At 38.3% G+C, this 16,193-nt stretch overlaps 1 protein-coding gene across 7 annotated transcripts in view; it reads left to right on the top strand.

Annotated features, from left to right (window-relative positions):
* Positions 1–16,193, top strand: part of CHD8 (chromodomain helicase DNA binding protein 8) — a 61,409-nt gene that overhangs the window by 28,064 nt on the left and 17,152 nt on the right. For all 7 annotated transcript variants that reach the window (XM_027065365.2, XM_027065366.2, XM_015068249.3 and 4 more), the window contains exons 6-14: positions 4,064–4,246; positions 4,327–4,395; positions 4,756–4,811; positions 5,324–5,441; positions 9,019–9,102; positions 12,564–12,701; positions 14,231–14,352; positions 14,508–14,751; positions 15,588–15,764. In XM_027065365.2, coding sequence (XP_026921166.2) covers positions 4,064–4,246; positions 4,327–4,395; positions 4,756–4,811; positions 5,324–5,441; positions 9,019–9,102; positions 12,564–12,701; positions 14,231–14,352; positions 14,508–14,751; positions 15,588–15,764 — 1,191 coding nt within the window. The remainder of the gene's footprint in view (positions 1–4,063; positions 4,247–4,326; positions 4,396–4,755; positions 4,812–5,323; positions 5,442–9,018; positions 9,103–12,563; positions 12,702–14,230; positions 14,353–14,507; positions 14,752–15,587; positions 15,765–16,193) is intronic.

Here is a 16,193-nt window from a genome sequence, read left to right as displayed (position 1 = left end):
TCCCCCACTTCTCTTCCCCAGAGGTAACCTCTGTTACCAATATTTTGTGTATCCTTCCAGAAATATTCTTTACTTTCATGAACATTACTTCCACTAATAGGGAATATTGTATTTATATGTACTTTTCTATACAGTCCTTATTTTCTCCAACAATATATCTTGGAGATTATTCTTCATCAGGAAAGATCAATCTAGCCCACCTTCTTTGTATTATGAAAATTTGAAATGTACACCAGAGTAGAGAGGTAATTTAATGAAGTCCTGTGTTCCACCACCCCAAAAATTCTCTTGTACTCACTTCAGTTAGGTTACCCTCTTCCCATAGGCAACCGTTGTTCTGATTTCTCTTTACCATAGATTAAACTTAACCTATTCTTGAACTTCATGTAAACAGAATGACATAGTATGATTCCTTTCTTTCAGCATAATGTTTATCCATTCTTCTATTGATGGGCATTTGGGTTGTTTCTGTTTGGACCTGTTGTGAATAAGGCTGCAGTGAACAGTCTTAGTCGTACTTTGTGGACACAGGTTTTCATTTTTCATAGCTAAATCTAAGGAATAGCATTGATAGACCAGAGGGTAGTTATACATATAAACGTATAACTTTGTAAGAATCTGTCAAATTTTTTTAGTATTATTTTATTTTACATTTATTTTTGAGAGACAGAGAGAGTGTGAGTGGGGGAGGGGCAGAGAGAGAAGGAGACACAGAATCCAAAGCAGGCTCCAGGCTCAGAGCAAGCTGTCAGCACAGAGCCTGACACAGGAGAGAGAAAATCCCAAGCAGGCTCAGCACTATAGGGCTCGAACCTATGAACCATGAGATCATGACCTGAGCTGAAGTCAGACCCTTAACTGACAGAACCACCCAGGCTCCCCAAACGTCTGCCAACTTCTAAAGTGATTGTGTCATTTTACATTTTCACCACTAATGAGAGTTCCAGTTCCACATCTTCAGTATTTGGTGTTGTCAACTACCCCATTTTTTTTTTCTTTTTTTCTTTAAAACAGAGAGTGGGTGCAGTGTGAGAGTGGGGAGGGGCAGAGGGAGAGAGAGAATCTTAAGCAGGCTCCATGCTCAGTGCAAAGCCCAACATGGGACTTGATCCCACAACCCTGGGATCATGACCTGACCTGAAATCAAGAGTAGGACAGTAAACTGACTGAGCCACCCAGGCGCCCCTACCCCATTCTTTTTCTTTTTCTTTTTCTTTTTCTTTTTCTTTTTCTTTTTCTTTTTCTTTTTTTTATTTTAAAACATATTTATTTATTTTGAGAGAGAGAGAAAATGTGCACATATGCATGCACGATTGTGTGAGCAGGGGAGATTTTTAAACATTTTATCTGGAGAGAAAGAGAGTGTGTGTGTGTGCTTGTGTGTGGGGGAGGGGCAAAGAGAGAGAGAGGAAGAGAGAATCCCAAGCAGGCTCTACGCTGTTGGCGCAGAGCCCAGTGCGGGGCTTGATCCCAGGAACTTCAAGATCATGACCTAAGCTGAAATCAAGAGTCAGACACTTAACCAACTGAGCCCATTCTTTTTAAATAGTTCTATAACAGTGGCGTCTAGGTGGCTCCGTCGATCTTGGATTTTGGCTCAGATCATGATCTCACGGTTTGTGAGTTCGAGCCCTATAGTGAGTGCTGAGCCTGCTTGGGATTTTCTCTCTCCTCCTCTCTCTGCCCCTCCCCCCCCACCCTCAAAAAAAAAAAAAAAAAAAAAAAAAAGAAAGAAAGAAAAAACCTTAAAAACAGTAAATAGTTGTGTAGCATTCCAGTTTGACTGTACTGTAATTTGTTTAACCAGTCCCCTATTGATGAGCATTTAGGTTTTCTCTGCTCTTCTACTACCACAAATAATGCTACAAAGATTTGTATACATGTTCAGATTTATTTGTAGGCTAATACCTTTGAAGTGGAATTGCTGGACCAAAAGGTAGTTTCAGATTTTCTTTTATAGAGGTTATGTCCATGTGCATTCTCACCGAGTTCCTCTTTCAATATTTGATCAGACTTTCTGATTTTTGCCAGTCTGTTAGGTGAAAAAAAAGTATCTCCGTTTAGTTTTCAGTTGTAATTGTTTTATTATTATGAGTGTGAGCATCTTTTTACATTTAAGACCTTTTTTTTTCCACTGTATCCATGTTATTTGCCTATCTTTCTGTTGTGTTATGGATCTTTTCTTAGTTACTCAAAAGAACTCTGCTTAGGATATGTATCATGTGATGTTTTCCTCCTCAATTCATTATTTGTCTCAGCTTTGTTACGATATTATATAAATATCTTAAATTTTGCAAGGTCAAATTGATCAATTTATTAGAAACACCTTCCCTACTACAGGATTATTAAAAAATTCTTCTTCATTTTCTTTCAGAAATGTTACGTCTTTTCTGGGGTGCCTGGGTGGTTCTGTCATTTCAGCATCCAACTCTTGATCTCAGCTCAGGTCTTGATCTCAGGGTCGTGAGTTCAAGTCCCATGTGGCAGGGGTGGGGGAGGAAGCTTGAACTTAAAGAGAAAAAGAAATGTTATATCTTTTCTTTATAAGATTTTTAAGATCTTTTAAATCTTTTATTTTTATGTAATTTAGTTTCACCCTCTAGATGGATGGCCATTTGTTTCCATTCCCATTTATGGAATAATCTACTTTTTCCTCACTCATTAGAGGTGCTATTTTTATTATGTTCTAAATCCACAAAAGTATTTTAGTCTATATTTGGACATTATTTCATTGACCTGTTTGTCTTGGAGAGGTACCAACCTTTGTTAATTAGTATAGCTCTATATTGTCCTTAAAATCTGGTAAGGCCAAGCACACTTTTTAATTTTTTTCTGGTTATTCTTAGATGTCTTTTTCTTTCTTTGAATTTTGGGATCAGCTTATCTAATTAAGAAGTTTTATTTTGTCCAATTTATGTAATTAGAATTGATTCTTCTTATTCCAGAACAATGTATTTTACTATTTATTCAAGTCTTTTTTAAGTCCTCTGGGAGTGTTTTAAAGTTTTTTACATATAGATTTTATATATTTCTTACTAAATTTAATTGTTTAGATAAATAATCTTTTTGTTTTCATATATAGCATCTTTTCTTTTATATATTTTATGGCTCAGTCTATATAAGAATGATATTGATTTTTTAAAATTGGTGTTATCCCAGGGAAGTTTGCTCAATATCAGTAGTTCGACATCTGATAATTCATTTAATTCTTCTGGGTTTTTCAGGGGTATAGTCATGATTGAAAAATAATAATTTTATCTCTCCATCCTTCCAGTTTTTTATCATGAGCTATAAAGTATTACTTAAAAAATGTTTTGCTCAGCCACTGGAAAGAGTAAGGTATCGATACAGAAAACATCTTTAAGAAATATTATTAACAGAAAAGTGGCAGAACAATACTATAATCATCACATGGTATGATTCTATTTATTAAAACAAAAAAACCTAGAATGAAAAGAAACAAAAACTAGAAACAAAACATTCTTGCACCTTTGCACTTCAGGTTTGCTCCTTGCGGAAAGTACATTGTACCTTGCAGGTTGAGTCCTGTTGCAGTTTATTAGAGCTTCTTGCCAGTAGTACCCAGGTTACTTTCAGGTGGATTCTTGTTCTTTGATTTAAAAAAAAAAATTCAGGGGCACCTGGTGGCTTGGTCAGTTAAGCGCCTGACTTCGGCCTAGGTAATTATCTCGTGATTCGTGAGTTCGATCCCCACAACTGGCTCGGTACTGACAGCTCGGAGCCTGAAGCCTGCTTCCAGATTCTGTGTCTCACTCTGTCTCTGCCCTTCCCCTGCTCCTGCTCTGTCTCTCTCTGTCTCTCAAAAATAAATAAATGTTAAAAAAAAAAAAAAATTCAGCAAATGAATAGGAATTTGGTACATAAAATAAATTACGTGATTTGACATCACATAAGTTGGTAAATAAGCTCTTTATCTTTTGGTTTGATTTTTCATAGGGATTTTAGAGTAAAGTCTAAGTATATGACTAAAGGCAAATAGTTTTTTAAAGGTTTTCTCTTTGAGAGATCTATACAGTTATTTTAACCATTCTTGCCTCTACAGAAGAGACGCTCAAACCGCCAAGTTAAGCGAAAAAAATACACAGAGGATCTGGATATAAAGATCACAGATGATGAAGAAGAAGAAGAAGTGGATGTAACTGGTCCAATAAAAACTGAGCCTATCCTCCCTGAACCAGTGCAGGAACCAGATGGCGAGACTTTGCCTTCCATGCAGTTCTTTGTGGTAAGCTGAGAACTTAAGCAATATGAGAGGTTGTCCTGCTCCTCAGAGTCTCTGTTGACTGACTGCATCTTTTGCTACAGGAGAATCCCAGTGAAGAAGATGCAGCCATAGTAGACAAAGTGCTTTCCATGCGGATTGTGAAGAAGGAGGTGAGGCCTTAACCTTTAATGTCAGCTCATAATGCTACATTCACAGACTTTATTTAATGAGCACCTTTGGATGTCAGGATAAATTACTGCAGTGTAATTATGAAATATGGTGGGGGTAAATTAGCTAGAAAATAGGAACTGTTTTCTTGTCTCCTCTTTTGCTTACCTGTTTAAAATGGATGAAGGCTTATTTTTTCCAACTATGAGACTTCTTATATTGAAGTACCAGATTAGTTCTTTAATCCCTCAGTCAGTAATATACTTGAGGCATTGGTATGAAGCTCTACTAGAAGTAGTGGAATTTAAGGGTTATTTCTTTGACAAATAAAGTATTAATAACTATAATGTTTTTCTTCTCAGCTTCCTTCTGGACAATATACTGAAGCAGAAGAATTCTTTGTCAAGTACAAGAACTAGTATGTGATCCGTGCAAAAAGCTTTTCACCCTAATCTCCACAGGGTTGTAAAAAGTTCTCCTGTATAGTCTTTCCTGGGTGGGAATATGTCCCCTTTTTGTAGTCTCCTAGCCTAAATTGTTTTCATTGAGGAAAATGTCTATTCAGAGAGAAATTCAGGAATTGTCATGAATGTTACTATTCCTGGCAGGAAGGTAGGATAAAGGTGATTCCTGATAAAATCTTTTGTGATCCTCTATACCTTAGTCTGACACTAAGACCTTGCTGCTCAGACTATGGTCCATGGACCAAAAGAATTAGCCTCATTTGGGTGCTTGTTAGAAATGTGTACTTTCAAGCCTGCCCCAGACCAGGTATTTGTGTGCAAAATCAAGTTTAAGAAGCACTAACCTAAGAGACTATCTCCCATTTAAACATGTTGTACTCATTGTGCCTGCTTCTGGCTAATCCCCAAACCTAGCCAACCACCTCTCCTTTCTCACACCATGACTGGCTGTTTCCATCCCCTTCAGCTCCTATCTGCACTGTGAATGGGCTACCATCTCCCAACTAGAGAAGGATAAGAGAATCCATCAAAAACTAAAGCGCTTCAAAACCAAAATGGCTCAGATGAGACACTTCTTCCATGAGGTAATAAGGAATAGGTATTACCTATCATTTATTTCATAGAAGCATAAATTACTGGAGTCAGCAGTCTTGACTGATTCTTCAAGGTTTATAGTTGCTTTGTGTACGTGGGTATGAAGTCTTAATTTTGATCATTGAACCTTCCTTACTTTATAGCCCCATGCTTTGTTTACCAGGTCTAAATACAGTCTTTGTAAGTTACTAGAATACTTTAATTTTGACTTGTTCAGTATCCATGGAGTATTTTCAAGATGGGTGATAAACTGACCTACAGTCTATTTGAGGCACTCCTAATGTCAGTCTGTGGCAGCCAATGGTATCTGTAGGCATAAGCAAACATGTCGTTAAGAGAGAACACTTATTTTCTATAATTTCTAATCCAGTATATCAAGAAATCGTGATAAAGGAGCTCTAATTTCCCATAGCCATTCTTACTACTGGTTAAACACTGGAGCATTCATAAGGGTCTCTTGAGCCATATTTTAAGTCTCCACTTTCCTTTGAAAGCTTTGTGTACACATCCCATTGCCAAACTGCAATTTTTCATCTTTATTATACATAGGGTACTAAGTGCCTTGAGAAGACCAATTCCTTTTCAAAGCTTCTTAGAGCTAAAGGGGAAAGGATCCAGTAGGAAAGGTTGAGGGAAGGAATAATGCAAAGTTTCAGCAGAAAAAGTTCTGCCTGAATACATCTGATAAAGCTAATTTTATACTACCAGGTTTGCCAGTAAGGGTTATTTCTCACATCACCTAGAGACGGCAAGTAGGACCATTTAGGTTTTATAATTTCTTTTTATATGAAAATAATTGGGTTGTGTTTTTTGTCTTTTTCTTTTTTTATGTTCATTTTTTTATTTTGAGAGTGAGAGGGAGCAGGGGAGGGGCAGAGAGAGTGACAGAGAATCCTATGCAAGCTCCGCACCGTCAGTGCAAAGCCCGATGCAGGGCTCAAACTCACAAACCTTGAGATCATGACCTGATCCAAAATCAAGAGTCAGACAGTTAACTAACTTAGCCACCCAGGTGTTCCTTCATCTTTGTTCTTTTAATGCCTAATTTGTGAAATGTACAATGAAATTGCAATGCCATTCCAGCTGGTATTAATGTACAATTTGTGATTGTTGAACCAACTCTATGAACTCATATGCCAATTAAATCTCCATATGTAGGTAGGCTATTTAACCAAATCAGTCATTCATTTATTCGTCATTTATTATGTGCCAGTCTCTATGGAGAACAAACCAGACATGGTTTGTGTTCTCATCCACCTCACTGTCTAATTGGGAGAGACAGAGAGTAAAAAATAATTCAAATCATGATAAGTGCCAAAAAAGAGCACAAGGAGACGTAACGGGTGGGAAAACGCCTACTTTGGATAATTAGGGAAGACTTCTCTGAGAATTCAGTTGTGAATAGGAGCAAGGACATGAACCCATGTAAATAGTATTGCTGGCATGGGAAACAGCATATGTGAAAGCCCTGAGACAAGCTGAGGAACTAAAAAGACAGTGGAGTTGATGAACAAAAGAGAATGGCCCAAAATGAAATCAGAAATTTAGGCAAGCAGGTGCTTACAGATCTTCAAAGCAGTTTGGTTTTAGTTTTGTTTACAAATGAAAATGATTAAATCATTTAAAGCAGGTCAAAGACATAATGCAATGTTCACTTTTATTTGTTTTTGAGAGAGAACACAAGCAGGGAAGGGACAGAGAGAGAGAGAGGGAAACACAGAATCCAAAGCAGGCTCCAAGCTCTGAGCTGTCAGCATAGAGCCTGATACGGGGCTTGAACTCACGAACCAGGAGATCGTGACCTGAGCCGAAGTCGGGCGCTTAACCGACTGAGCCACCCAGCTGCCCCCCAGTGTTCACTTTTACACAATCACTTACAACTTTGGAGAATGGATTGAAGAGAGTACAGTAAACAGTATGGAAGCAGTTGAAGTTTTCTAGATAAGAAGTATCACAGCTTGGAATAGTGTGGTTTCACATGGAGAGAATGGATAGATTAGAATTGACAGGGCTTGGTGTGATGGCAGGTTTGTGGTGTGAGCAAATGGGTTGAGGTGGGATCATTTATTGAATTATGGCAGATTTTAGAAGCAGCCAATTTGGGAGAAATCAATTAGTTTAGATTATGTTAACCTTAAAATTCCTTAACACATCTATAGTTAAGCAGAAAGATATTCAGATCTGAATTTTTTTAGGCTGCAATTAAAATTTTGAGTTTATCAGCATATGAATAGTTATTAAAACCTTAATGATGATTAAAGTTCCCTCAGGGCAGGGAGGATTTCTGTACATAGTTCTGTATTTTCTTATAGAAAGTTCCTTCTCTAATAGAATGGGTGTGAGCTCAGAACCAATGCTTAAAGAATTCCCCAAAATTTACTTATTTGTTTTAAAAAAAATTTTTTTAATGTTTATTATTTTTGAGAGAGAGAGACAGAGCAAGCAGGGAAGGGGCAGAGAGAGAGGGAGACACAGAATTGGAAGCAGACTCCAAGCTGTGAGCTGTCTACACAGAGTCTGATGTGGGGTTCGAACTCAGACCACGGGATCATGACCTGAGCTGTAGTCAGTCGCCCAACTGACTGAGCCACCCAGGCGCCCCTTATTTGTTTGTTTTTAGAGAATTCTCCCAAATTTCAAGGTCTGGGTGAAGGAGAAGGAATTGTATGCCAGAGTTACAGGAGAAAGATTAGGAAAAGATATGTCACAAGAAGCACTGGCCACAAGTGTCTGAAGAAAGAAGAGTTTTTTCCTTAAAGTTTCTTTGAGATCTTTGGAGCCGTGGGTTATATATTTTCATATACCATCCAGAGTCGGATGCCAGTGACTTAGAAGAAAAAGAACCAAAGTGATTGAAAATTGGCCAAAACAAAAACCAGAACCAAAATAAAGGGCGGGTGGGGGGGTGCTACTGATGAGACTATGGTGTCTCAGCAAATCCCAGGGAAGGGAGTGCTTAATGGAGAGAATTAGGAATTGTGGAATGCTTTTCAGAGGTAAAGCGAACTGGGGACAAAACTATTTCATTATATTTGGCAATTTGGAGATCATTAATGACCTTGACAAAAGTAAGTAGTTTAGTTGTGTGAGGAAAGTGGATGGAAGAGTGGAATGGATGGGCAGGGAAGGTGATGACATGGAGATACCTTGTGTTTAATCCAGTTGGGAAAATTTGGCTATGAAGCAGAACAGAAAAATCATTACAGGCAGATGAAGAGTAAGGAGGTCTTTTTAAGATGTGCCTTAATAGAGAATATCCATGTGTTTGTGGGAATGATCCAGTAGAGAGGGATTAAGAAGGTGAGAAGGGATGGAATCCAGACCACATATGGAGAGAATGGCCACTCTTAGGAGACTTGCTCTGGTAATAGGTGAGAGGATAGGTGCAGGCTCAGGTAAGTTTTTAGAATTTGATACTGTGAAATTTGGGATCTCCCTTCTGAAGACTTCTTTTAAAAAAAAAAGGTTTTTTTTGAAATAGGATCATCAAAGTAAAGGTGGGGTGGAAGGTTGGGTCTATTGGACAATGATCTTTTGGTCTTACTATTTGTTTGATAACTCCTTTAGGATGAAGAGCCCTTCAATCCTGACTATGTAGAGGTGGATAGGATATTGGATGAGTCTCACAGCATTGACAAAGACAATGGGGAGGTAAGTTGGGGCATGGAAGAACATGAAAGGTCTTAGATTTCTGCTGGTCTGCTTGCCCATCTTTTATTTTTCAGATATGGCTAAAAAAATCCCTGGGACAAAGAGGTATTTTTGAGTTTTTCTGAAGGCTCTTTAGAATGAAATTGGGAAGATTAAGGGAGTAGGGAGAGAGGCTAAAATGAAAGCTTTCCATAAAATCAAACATTTGAGAGCTATAAGTACCAAGAGCTGTATGAACAAGTACTCATTCACCTTGATCTCATTTTCTCTCAGATTTTATATGGGAGACCCCTGACATTCAGTTGAGGGTGAGAGAAGGGGAGAGCAGTAGAGATACTTCACAAATCTTCGTAGTTACGAATGTAAAAATACCTGTACAGACTCTTAGCTTTCTTCATGTTGTTGAGAATTACTAAGTTTTTAAAAATTTTTTAATGTTTTTATTTATTTTTGAAGGAGAGCGAGAGCATGAGCAGGGGAAGAGCAGAGAGAGAGAGAGGGAGACACAGAATTCAAAGCAGGCTCCAGGCTCTGAGCTGTCAGCACAGAGCCCAATGCAGGACTCAAACTCACAAAATGTGAGATCATGACCTGAGCAGAAGTCAGACGCTTAACCAGCTGAGCCACCCAGTTGCCCCAGAGAATTACTGATTTTTTAAAACGTTTATTTATTTATTTTGAGTGGGTGTGTGTGAGCAGGGGAAGGGCAGAAAGAAAGGGAGAGGGAGAGAATCCCAAGCAGGCTCCATTCTGGGAGCGCAGAGCCCCACACAGGGCTCTTTGTCCCATGAGCCAGCTGTGAGGGCTCAACATGGGGCTCAATATTATAAAACCGCGAGATCATGACCTGAGCCCAAATCAAGAGTCAGACACTTAACGGAGTCACCCAGACGCCCCAGAGAATTACTTATTTGGTGAACTTACCATCAATTAATGCGTTTTGATTTATCATTAAAACTGATTTGAATCTGTACTGTTTTTTTAATGTTTACTTTTGAGAGAGAGAGAGAGCCGCAGGGGAGAGGCAGAGAGAGAGGGGAACAGAGGATCTGAAGCAGGCTCCACACTGACAGAGAACCCAGTGTGGGGCTCCAGCCTATGAACCATGAGATCATGACCTGAGCGAAAGTTGGACACTCAACCAGGTGCCCCTGAATCTATACTTTTAAACAGAATGTGGGATTCCCTTCCCACAGATTCAGATTCAGTAGGTCTAGGGTGGGACCCAGAGATCTGTATTTTTAAGTTGGTTCTCCAAGGGATTCTCAGGCATAGCTTCATTGGGAATCAGAGCATTAAAGCTCTGTTAGCAGATTTTACACATGCTAAAACACTTGCTAATACAGATTCATAAATTACTTTTTTCATTTTCCAAGGAAGAATTGTAAAGATCTAAGCCACCAGTGAATTGAACATCCTCTCTTAATTTTTTTGAAACTTACTTAGACTGTGAACAACCATTCCCTTAGAACTTAGTGCTTTCTTTGCACTTTAAGTAGCAGTTGTTGGTTTGCTTTGTACGGCCATATTTCATAAAGTTTTTATCACGTCTGACAGTTACTGCTTACCCAGTGACGAGTACAGAACCACAGAACCTTGTTAAAATGCCAGTGCCAGGTGGTGAGCTGGGCCCACTCACAAGTTAAGTGACATGTTTCCATACACCACCCTTACAGGACCTAAAAATTAAAGTCTTCCCTCTGTAAAATTCCAAGTTTATTGTATAAGCCTTTAGAGTCACTCAGAACCTTAGACATCCAAGACCTATTACAGTTCACTATGTCTTCATATCCTAATAGGCATCCTCAGATAACATAGTCTGCTTTTGGGGGTAGGAGTGGGAGTTACTGTTTGTTGTTCATTTGTGGGAGGTGAGTGGGAAACCAACCCAACTATTAGAAAGGACAGGTTAGCTGCTATTAAATTCTTCTCATCATTTTCAGGATCTCAGTCTTCTTAGCCTTGAAAATCTTGTGCTCTCTATCAACATACTTAAGTCTTCCAGAAGTAATTGGTCTTTGGTCCCTTTGGACTGTGTTGGAAATGGCAAGACAGAAGAAAATGTTTTAGTTCCCTGGTAAAACTTTTGCTGCCAGTATTGGATATCATCCTATATACCCATTTCCCTCCATCCCCAAAATAAGTTTACTTTGTCATCCTCTGTACATTACCTAATAGTAGAAATAAGTATTATAAATAATAAAGTATTTGGAACAGTAAATTATGATGCTGGAAATGTGTGACCTGGACAAATGGCTTTATGTAGGTGACCTGAGTCACTATAATAAAGAAAAGGAGCAACTAAATTAATTCTGGGGATCCCATGATCTGTGACTCTGTTGAGGTACTTAGATATAATCTTCAAACTTCTTGCTGTTTTGAGGGGTATTCTGTGAATTGATCATAGAGATTACTGTTGATTACACTAGGCCCAATATAAAGTTTTTTGTTTGTTTTGGTTTTTGTTGAGAGAGAGAGAGAGGGAGGGAGGGAGGGAGGGAATCCCAAGCAAGCTCTCCGCCAACAGTGCAGAACCCGATGTAGGGCTCAAACTCATGTACCAGATCATGACCTGAGCTGAACTTGGATGCTTAACCGACTGAGCCACCCAGGCGTCCCAGCACTAGGCCCAATCTAATTCTTGTTTCATATAAGCCAGAAATGGAAATGCAGTCAGTGCAAAGATCATCTTGAGTAGTGAGAAGAGGAGCCATTTTACCATAGGTCACTGCCCATCCTTTGCAGTAGAACACCTACATAGAGCACAGTACTGTAGGTGGAGCTTCAGCATTTGCCCTTCCTCTTCTCTCTTCTTACCTGTCCTCAGTGATAGCTCTTCTAGTTCTCTCCTAGCTCACAAGGGAATCTCTTTACCACCATATGACTACTCTTTGACATAGCGTCTGCACTCAGAGCTACAGAAGCTCCGAAGCCCAGTGATTTCAGCCCTGCTTTTCTCTTACGGGTTTAATATGTTCCTTGCTTAGAAAAGTAGCTTGGCTTCCACTCTTCCACTGTATTAAATTTGGTCCCAGGACACTAGTATGGAGCCAGAGGTCTATCTTTTAATTTCAACCTAAGTCAACATAATACAGGGGAGAAAAAAAAAAAAAAAAAAAAAAAAAAAAAATATATATATATATATATATATATATATATATATATATATACACACATACATATGTATGTATATGTATATATTTGGCATTTGCTTGGTTGATGAGCATAATGTTTCAGTGCTTAGTGTTCTAGAAACTACTGGCAGAACTTTGCCTTTTAGAATAGATTCTGATAAATTGCTGTAAACATCAAAGCCATGAATACTACATGCATCTTTTTTTTTTCTAGTACTTTTTAGTATTAACACCTTGTGATCTGACTCGATAGTCAAATTCTTATCCTTTGATCACAGGAGAGAACACAGAATCAGTTCATTAAGCCGTTAGCTTCTTCTCTCCTAGCCTGTAATTTACTACCTGGTGAAATGGTGCTCTCTGCCCTACGAGGATAGTACGTGGGAGCTGAAAGAGGATGTTGATGAGGGCAAGATTCGAGAATTTAAACGGATCCAATCAAGGCACCCAGAACTCAAAAGAGTGGTAAGTATATTTGCATTTAGAGTGTAAAGCCCACATAGGTAATGATGTAATTTTTTATTTATAGAAGTTTATGTTGTTGTTTAGCTTTTTATCATGGACACTTTCAAACATACAAAAGTTAAAGAAATGTTACAATGTACATTGTGAAGAAATGTTACAATGTACCCATCACCCAAATTTTAACAATTAATGATAGCTGATTTTTCATGTATTTCTCTATCTACTCATTTTCCTGTTTCCCAATTTATTTTAAAGAAAATCCCAGATTCTTTTATTTCATCCATAAATATTTTGGTGTTTATGTCTAAAGGATAAATAATACCATTTTTACACCTAAGAAAATTTAACTATTTCTCAATATCATCAAATAACCAATCGTTATATGAATTTTCCTGATTGTCTTCTAATGTTAAATTGTTTGAATTGGATTCAGAATAAAGGTCTATATATTCCTGTCAGTTAATGTGTCTCAGATCTCTCTTAATTATAGTTCCTCCTGTCTCTCCTTTCCCATCTTTGCAGTTTCTCTTGAAGAAATCAGGTGGTTTGTTCTCCAGGGTTTCCATGGTCTGAAATTTGCCAGTTGCATTTCCCTCGGTACCTTCTAACATGTTCTCTGGCCCTTATATTTTACATAAATGGTTAGTTACAGACCAGTGCTGTCCACTGGAACTTTTTAGCGCTGTGCTAACATAGTAACCACTAGCTACATTGCAAACTTTCAGTAGTCACAGGTGGCTAGTGGCAGGTATAAAATATTATCATTGTAGACAGTTCCATTACAAACTACTATTCTAGAGGCTTGATCAGGTGGGGAAGGGAGATGACCAGATCTACTTAATAGATGGTTCTATCAGGTTGTCTTTTGTGATAGTATTAGCCATTTATGATCATTGCCTTGGTCTGTTTTTTTTTTTTTTAATGTTTATTTTTTTTGAGAGATGGAGTGTGAGTGGGGGAGGGGCAGAGAGAGGGAGACACAAAATCTGAAGCAGGCTCCAGAGTCTGAGCTGTCAGCACAGAGCCTGAAGTGGGGCTCAAACTCACAAGCCACGTGATCATGACCTGAGCTGAATTCGGACACTTAAACCGATTGAGCCACCCAAGCGCCCCTGCCTCGGACTGTTCTTTAAGGATTTCAGAATGATGATACTTTAATTGTATCACATCTTCATTTATTAGCCAGAATTTTCTATAAAATACAACTCATCTACTGTTTGGTCACTCTGAGGTACAGATTGTATAAGAAAGGAGGATAAATGCTTTGTTTTCTTTATTTTCCAGTTTTCAAAATAACAAGGTAGTTCTCTAGCATCCTTCAGAAGTGATCAATGGATTTTTTTCTCTTTACGTTTTCCTTTTTTTTTTTTAGTTTTTTAAACTTACGTTATGAACTCATGAATTTGAATATATTTAAGATGCTTTTAATTCACATTTTTTAATTGATTTTAGGTACTAGAACTGCCTGGGACATTTGCCTAGTTTTGTTAATATCTTCACCCCACTAATTGAAATTTTCTCTTTTGTAGAATCGTCCACAGGCAAGTGCCTGGAAGAAGTTAGAGCTGTCACATGAGTATAAAAACAGAAACCAGTTACGGGAATATCAATTGGAAGGGGTCAACTGGCTGCTCTTTAATTGGTATAACAGGTATAGAAAAGAGTGGGCCCATGAAATGTAGGCTTGGTCTGGGAGGATTTTTATTCATTTTCTGTTCAAACAGTTTCTTTTTACTCTTTTGTTATGTACTTTTAAAAAGGTGGTATCTTTTAACATGCTTTTCTTTTTCCATGGTGAATCTTCAGGCAAAACTGCATCCTGGCTGATGAGATGGGATTGGGCAAAACTATCCAGTCCATTGCCTTTTTGCAGGAGGTATATAATGTGGGCATTCACGGACCCTTCCTGGTCATTGCCCCACTGTCCACAATTACTAACTGGGAGCGAGAATTCAATACATGGACAGAAATGAACACTATTGTATACCATGGCAGTCTGGCTAGCCGTCAGATGATTCAGCAATATGAAATGTACTGCAAAGATTCACGGGTGAGTTGCATATCATGGGAATGTAATGGTTTGGAGAGAGTAGGCCAAGGTAGCTGGTATTTTAGAGGCTTTTCTATGAATAAAAGACTTTTAATGAGGTTTTCTTAGGTGATTTATGGCATTTTGTCTAGATTACATGAGGAATTTTTTTCACTTTTGCTCTTTTTATCCAGTGAACATTTTGATCCAGTGGGAGTTCTGGCTTCATTTATGAATACTTAGATTTTAAATAGAATTTTACCAGTATTGATAACTTTTATTTAGGAGAGAATGGAGGTGGTGAACTTAGGCCATTTCCTTTCTTTTTCTTAAGTCTACTAAAATTTTCATCAAGATCAATTCCTGTTTCTATATAAATTTTAAAATAAAAATTTGAGCTATTCATCCTTTCTTAGTCGTATTTTGCTGCTATTTTGTTAAACTGATTCTCCTGTCCATTTTTAGACAGTAACAGATATTACCTATTTCACTTTCAGTTTTGTCTTGTATGTTTCAACGGTGCATGACCTTTGTGGATTTCAGTGTTAACTATCAAAAGATCTAGGTTTTGAGATACATGAGCTAGGCATACAGCAGAGTCAAAAATGTCCAGCTTCATTCAGTGAGTTCTGTCATTTTCTCAAGAAACTGAATGTGTTGAAGAGACATTGTATCTTACATTCAGTGATTTGGCATTATTTATCATGAAGATAAACAGCAGCAGAGGTGGGTGGTGGTGCAGTTTGTATTTCCTGTTGAGCCTGCCTGAATATAGAAAAGAGAATGTGTAATTCAGAAGAGGTCCCTGTTTAGGTTCATGGTAGGCCTTTTCTTAACTTTATTGCCTTCGTGCTTAGGGGCGCCTCATCCCAGGTGCATACAAGTTTGATGCCCTGATCACCACTTTCGAGATGATTTTGTCAGACTGTCCTGAGCTTCGTGAGATTGAATGGCGTTGTGTCATCATTGATGAGGCCCATCGGCTAAAGAACCGTAACTGCAAGCTGCTTGATAGCCTCAAGCACATGGACTTGGTGAGTTCTTCACATTGACTCATGGGCAAAAACACCTGAAATTAAAATAACCCTAATTCTCTGTGGAATTAATATAACTTTAATTACCAGAGAAGAAAAAAGAATCCCCATCCTGGTATTGGGTGGTGGGTATGACCTATGGGAGTGGACACCTGAAAGTCTTGTAAGAGTCCTGTATATTTTAGAATTGGAAGGTAATTGTATGTTAGTGGTTTTTAACCAGGTGGAGAGGTGGGATACTGTATTAGTTACCTCGTACTGCATAACAAATACCCTAAACGTTAGTGGCTAACAACTATTATTTTTTATGATTTTCTAGCCCAGCAACTTGGGCTGTGTTCGGCTAGACCATTACTTTGGTGATCTTGCCTGTAGTCAGTAATGTGGCTGCAGCTGGCAATTGGTGGGCTCTTGGGTCATCTTCTGTAT

Source organism: Acinonyx jubatus, chromosome B3, assembly GCF_027475565.1.
Source record: "Acinonyx jubatus isolate Ajub_Pintada_27869175 chromosome B3, VMU_Ajub_asm_v1.0, whole genome shotgun sequence".
Lineage (NCBI taxonomy): Eukaryota > Metazoa > Chordata > Mammalia > Carnivora > Felidae > Acinonyx > Acinonyx jubatus.
Note: the sequence above shows the minus strand (reverse complement) of the source record. Positions and strands in the feature narration are given on the sequence as shown.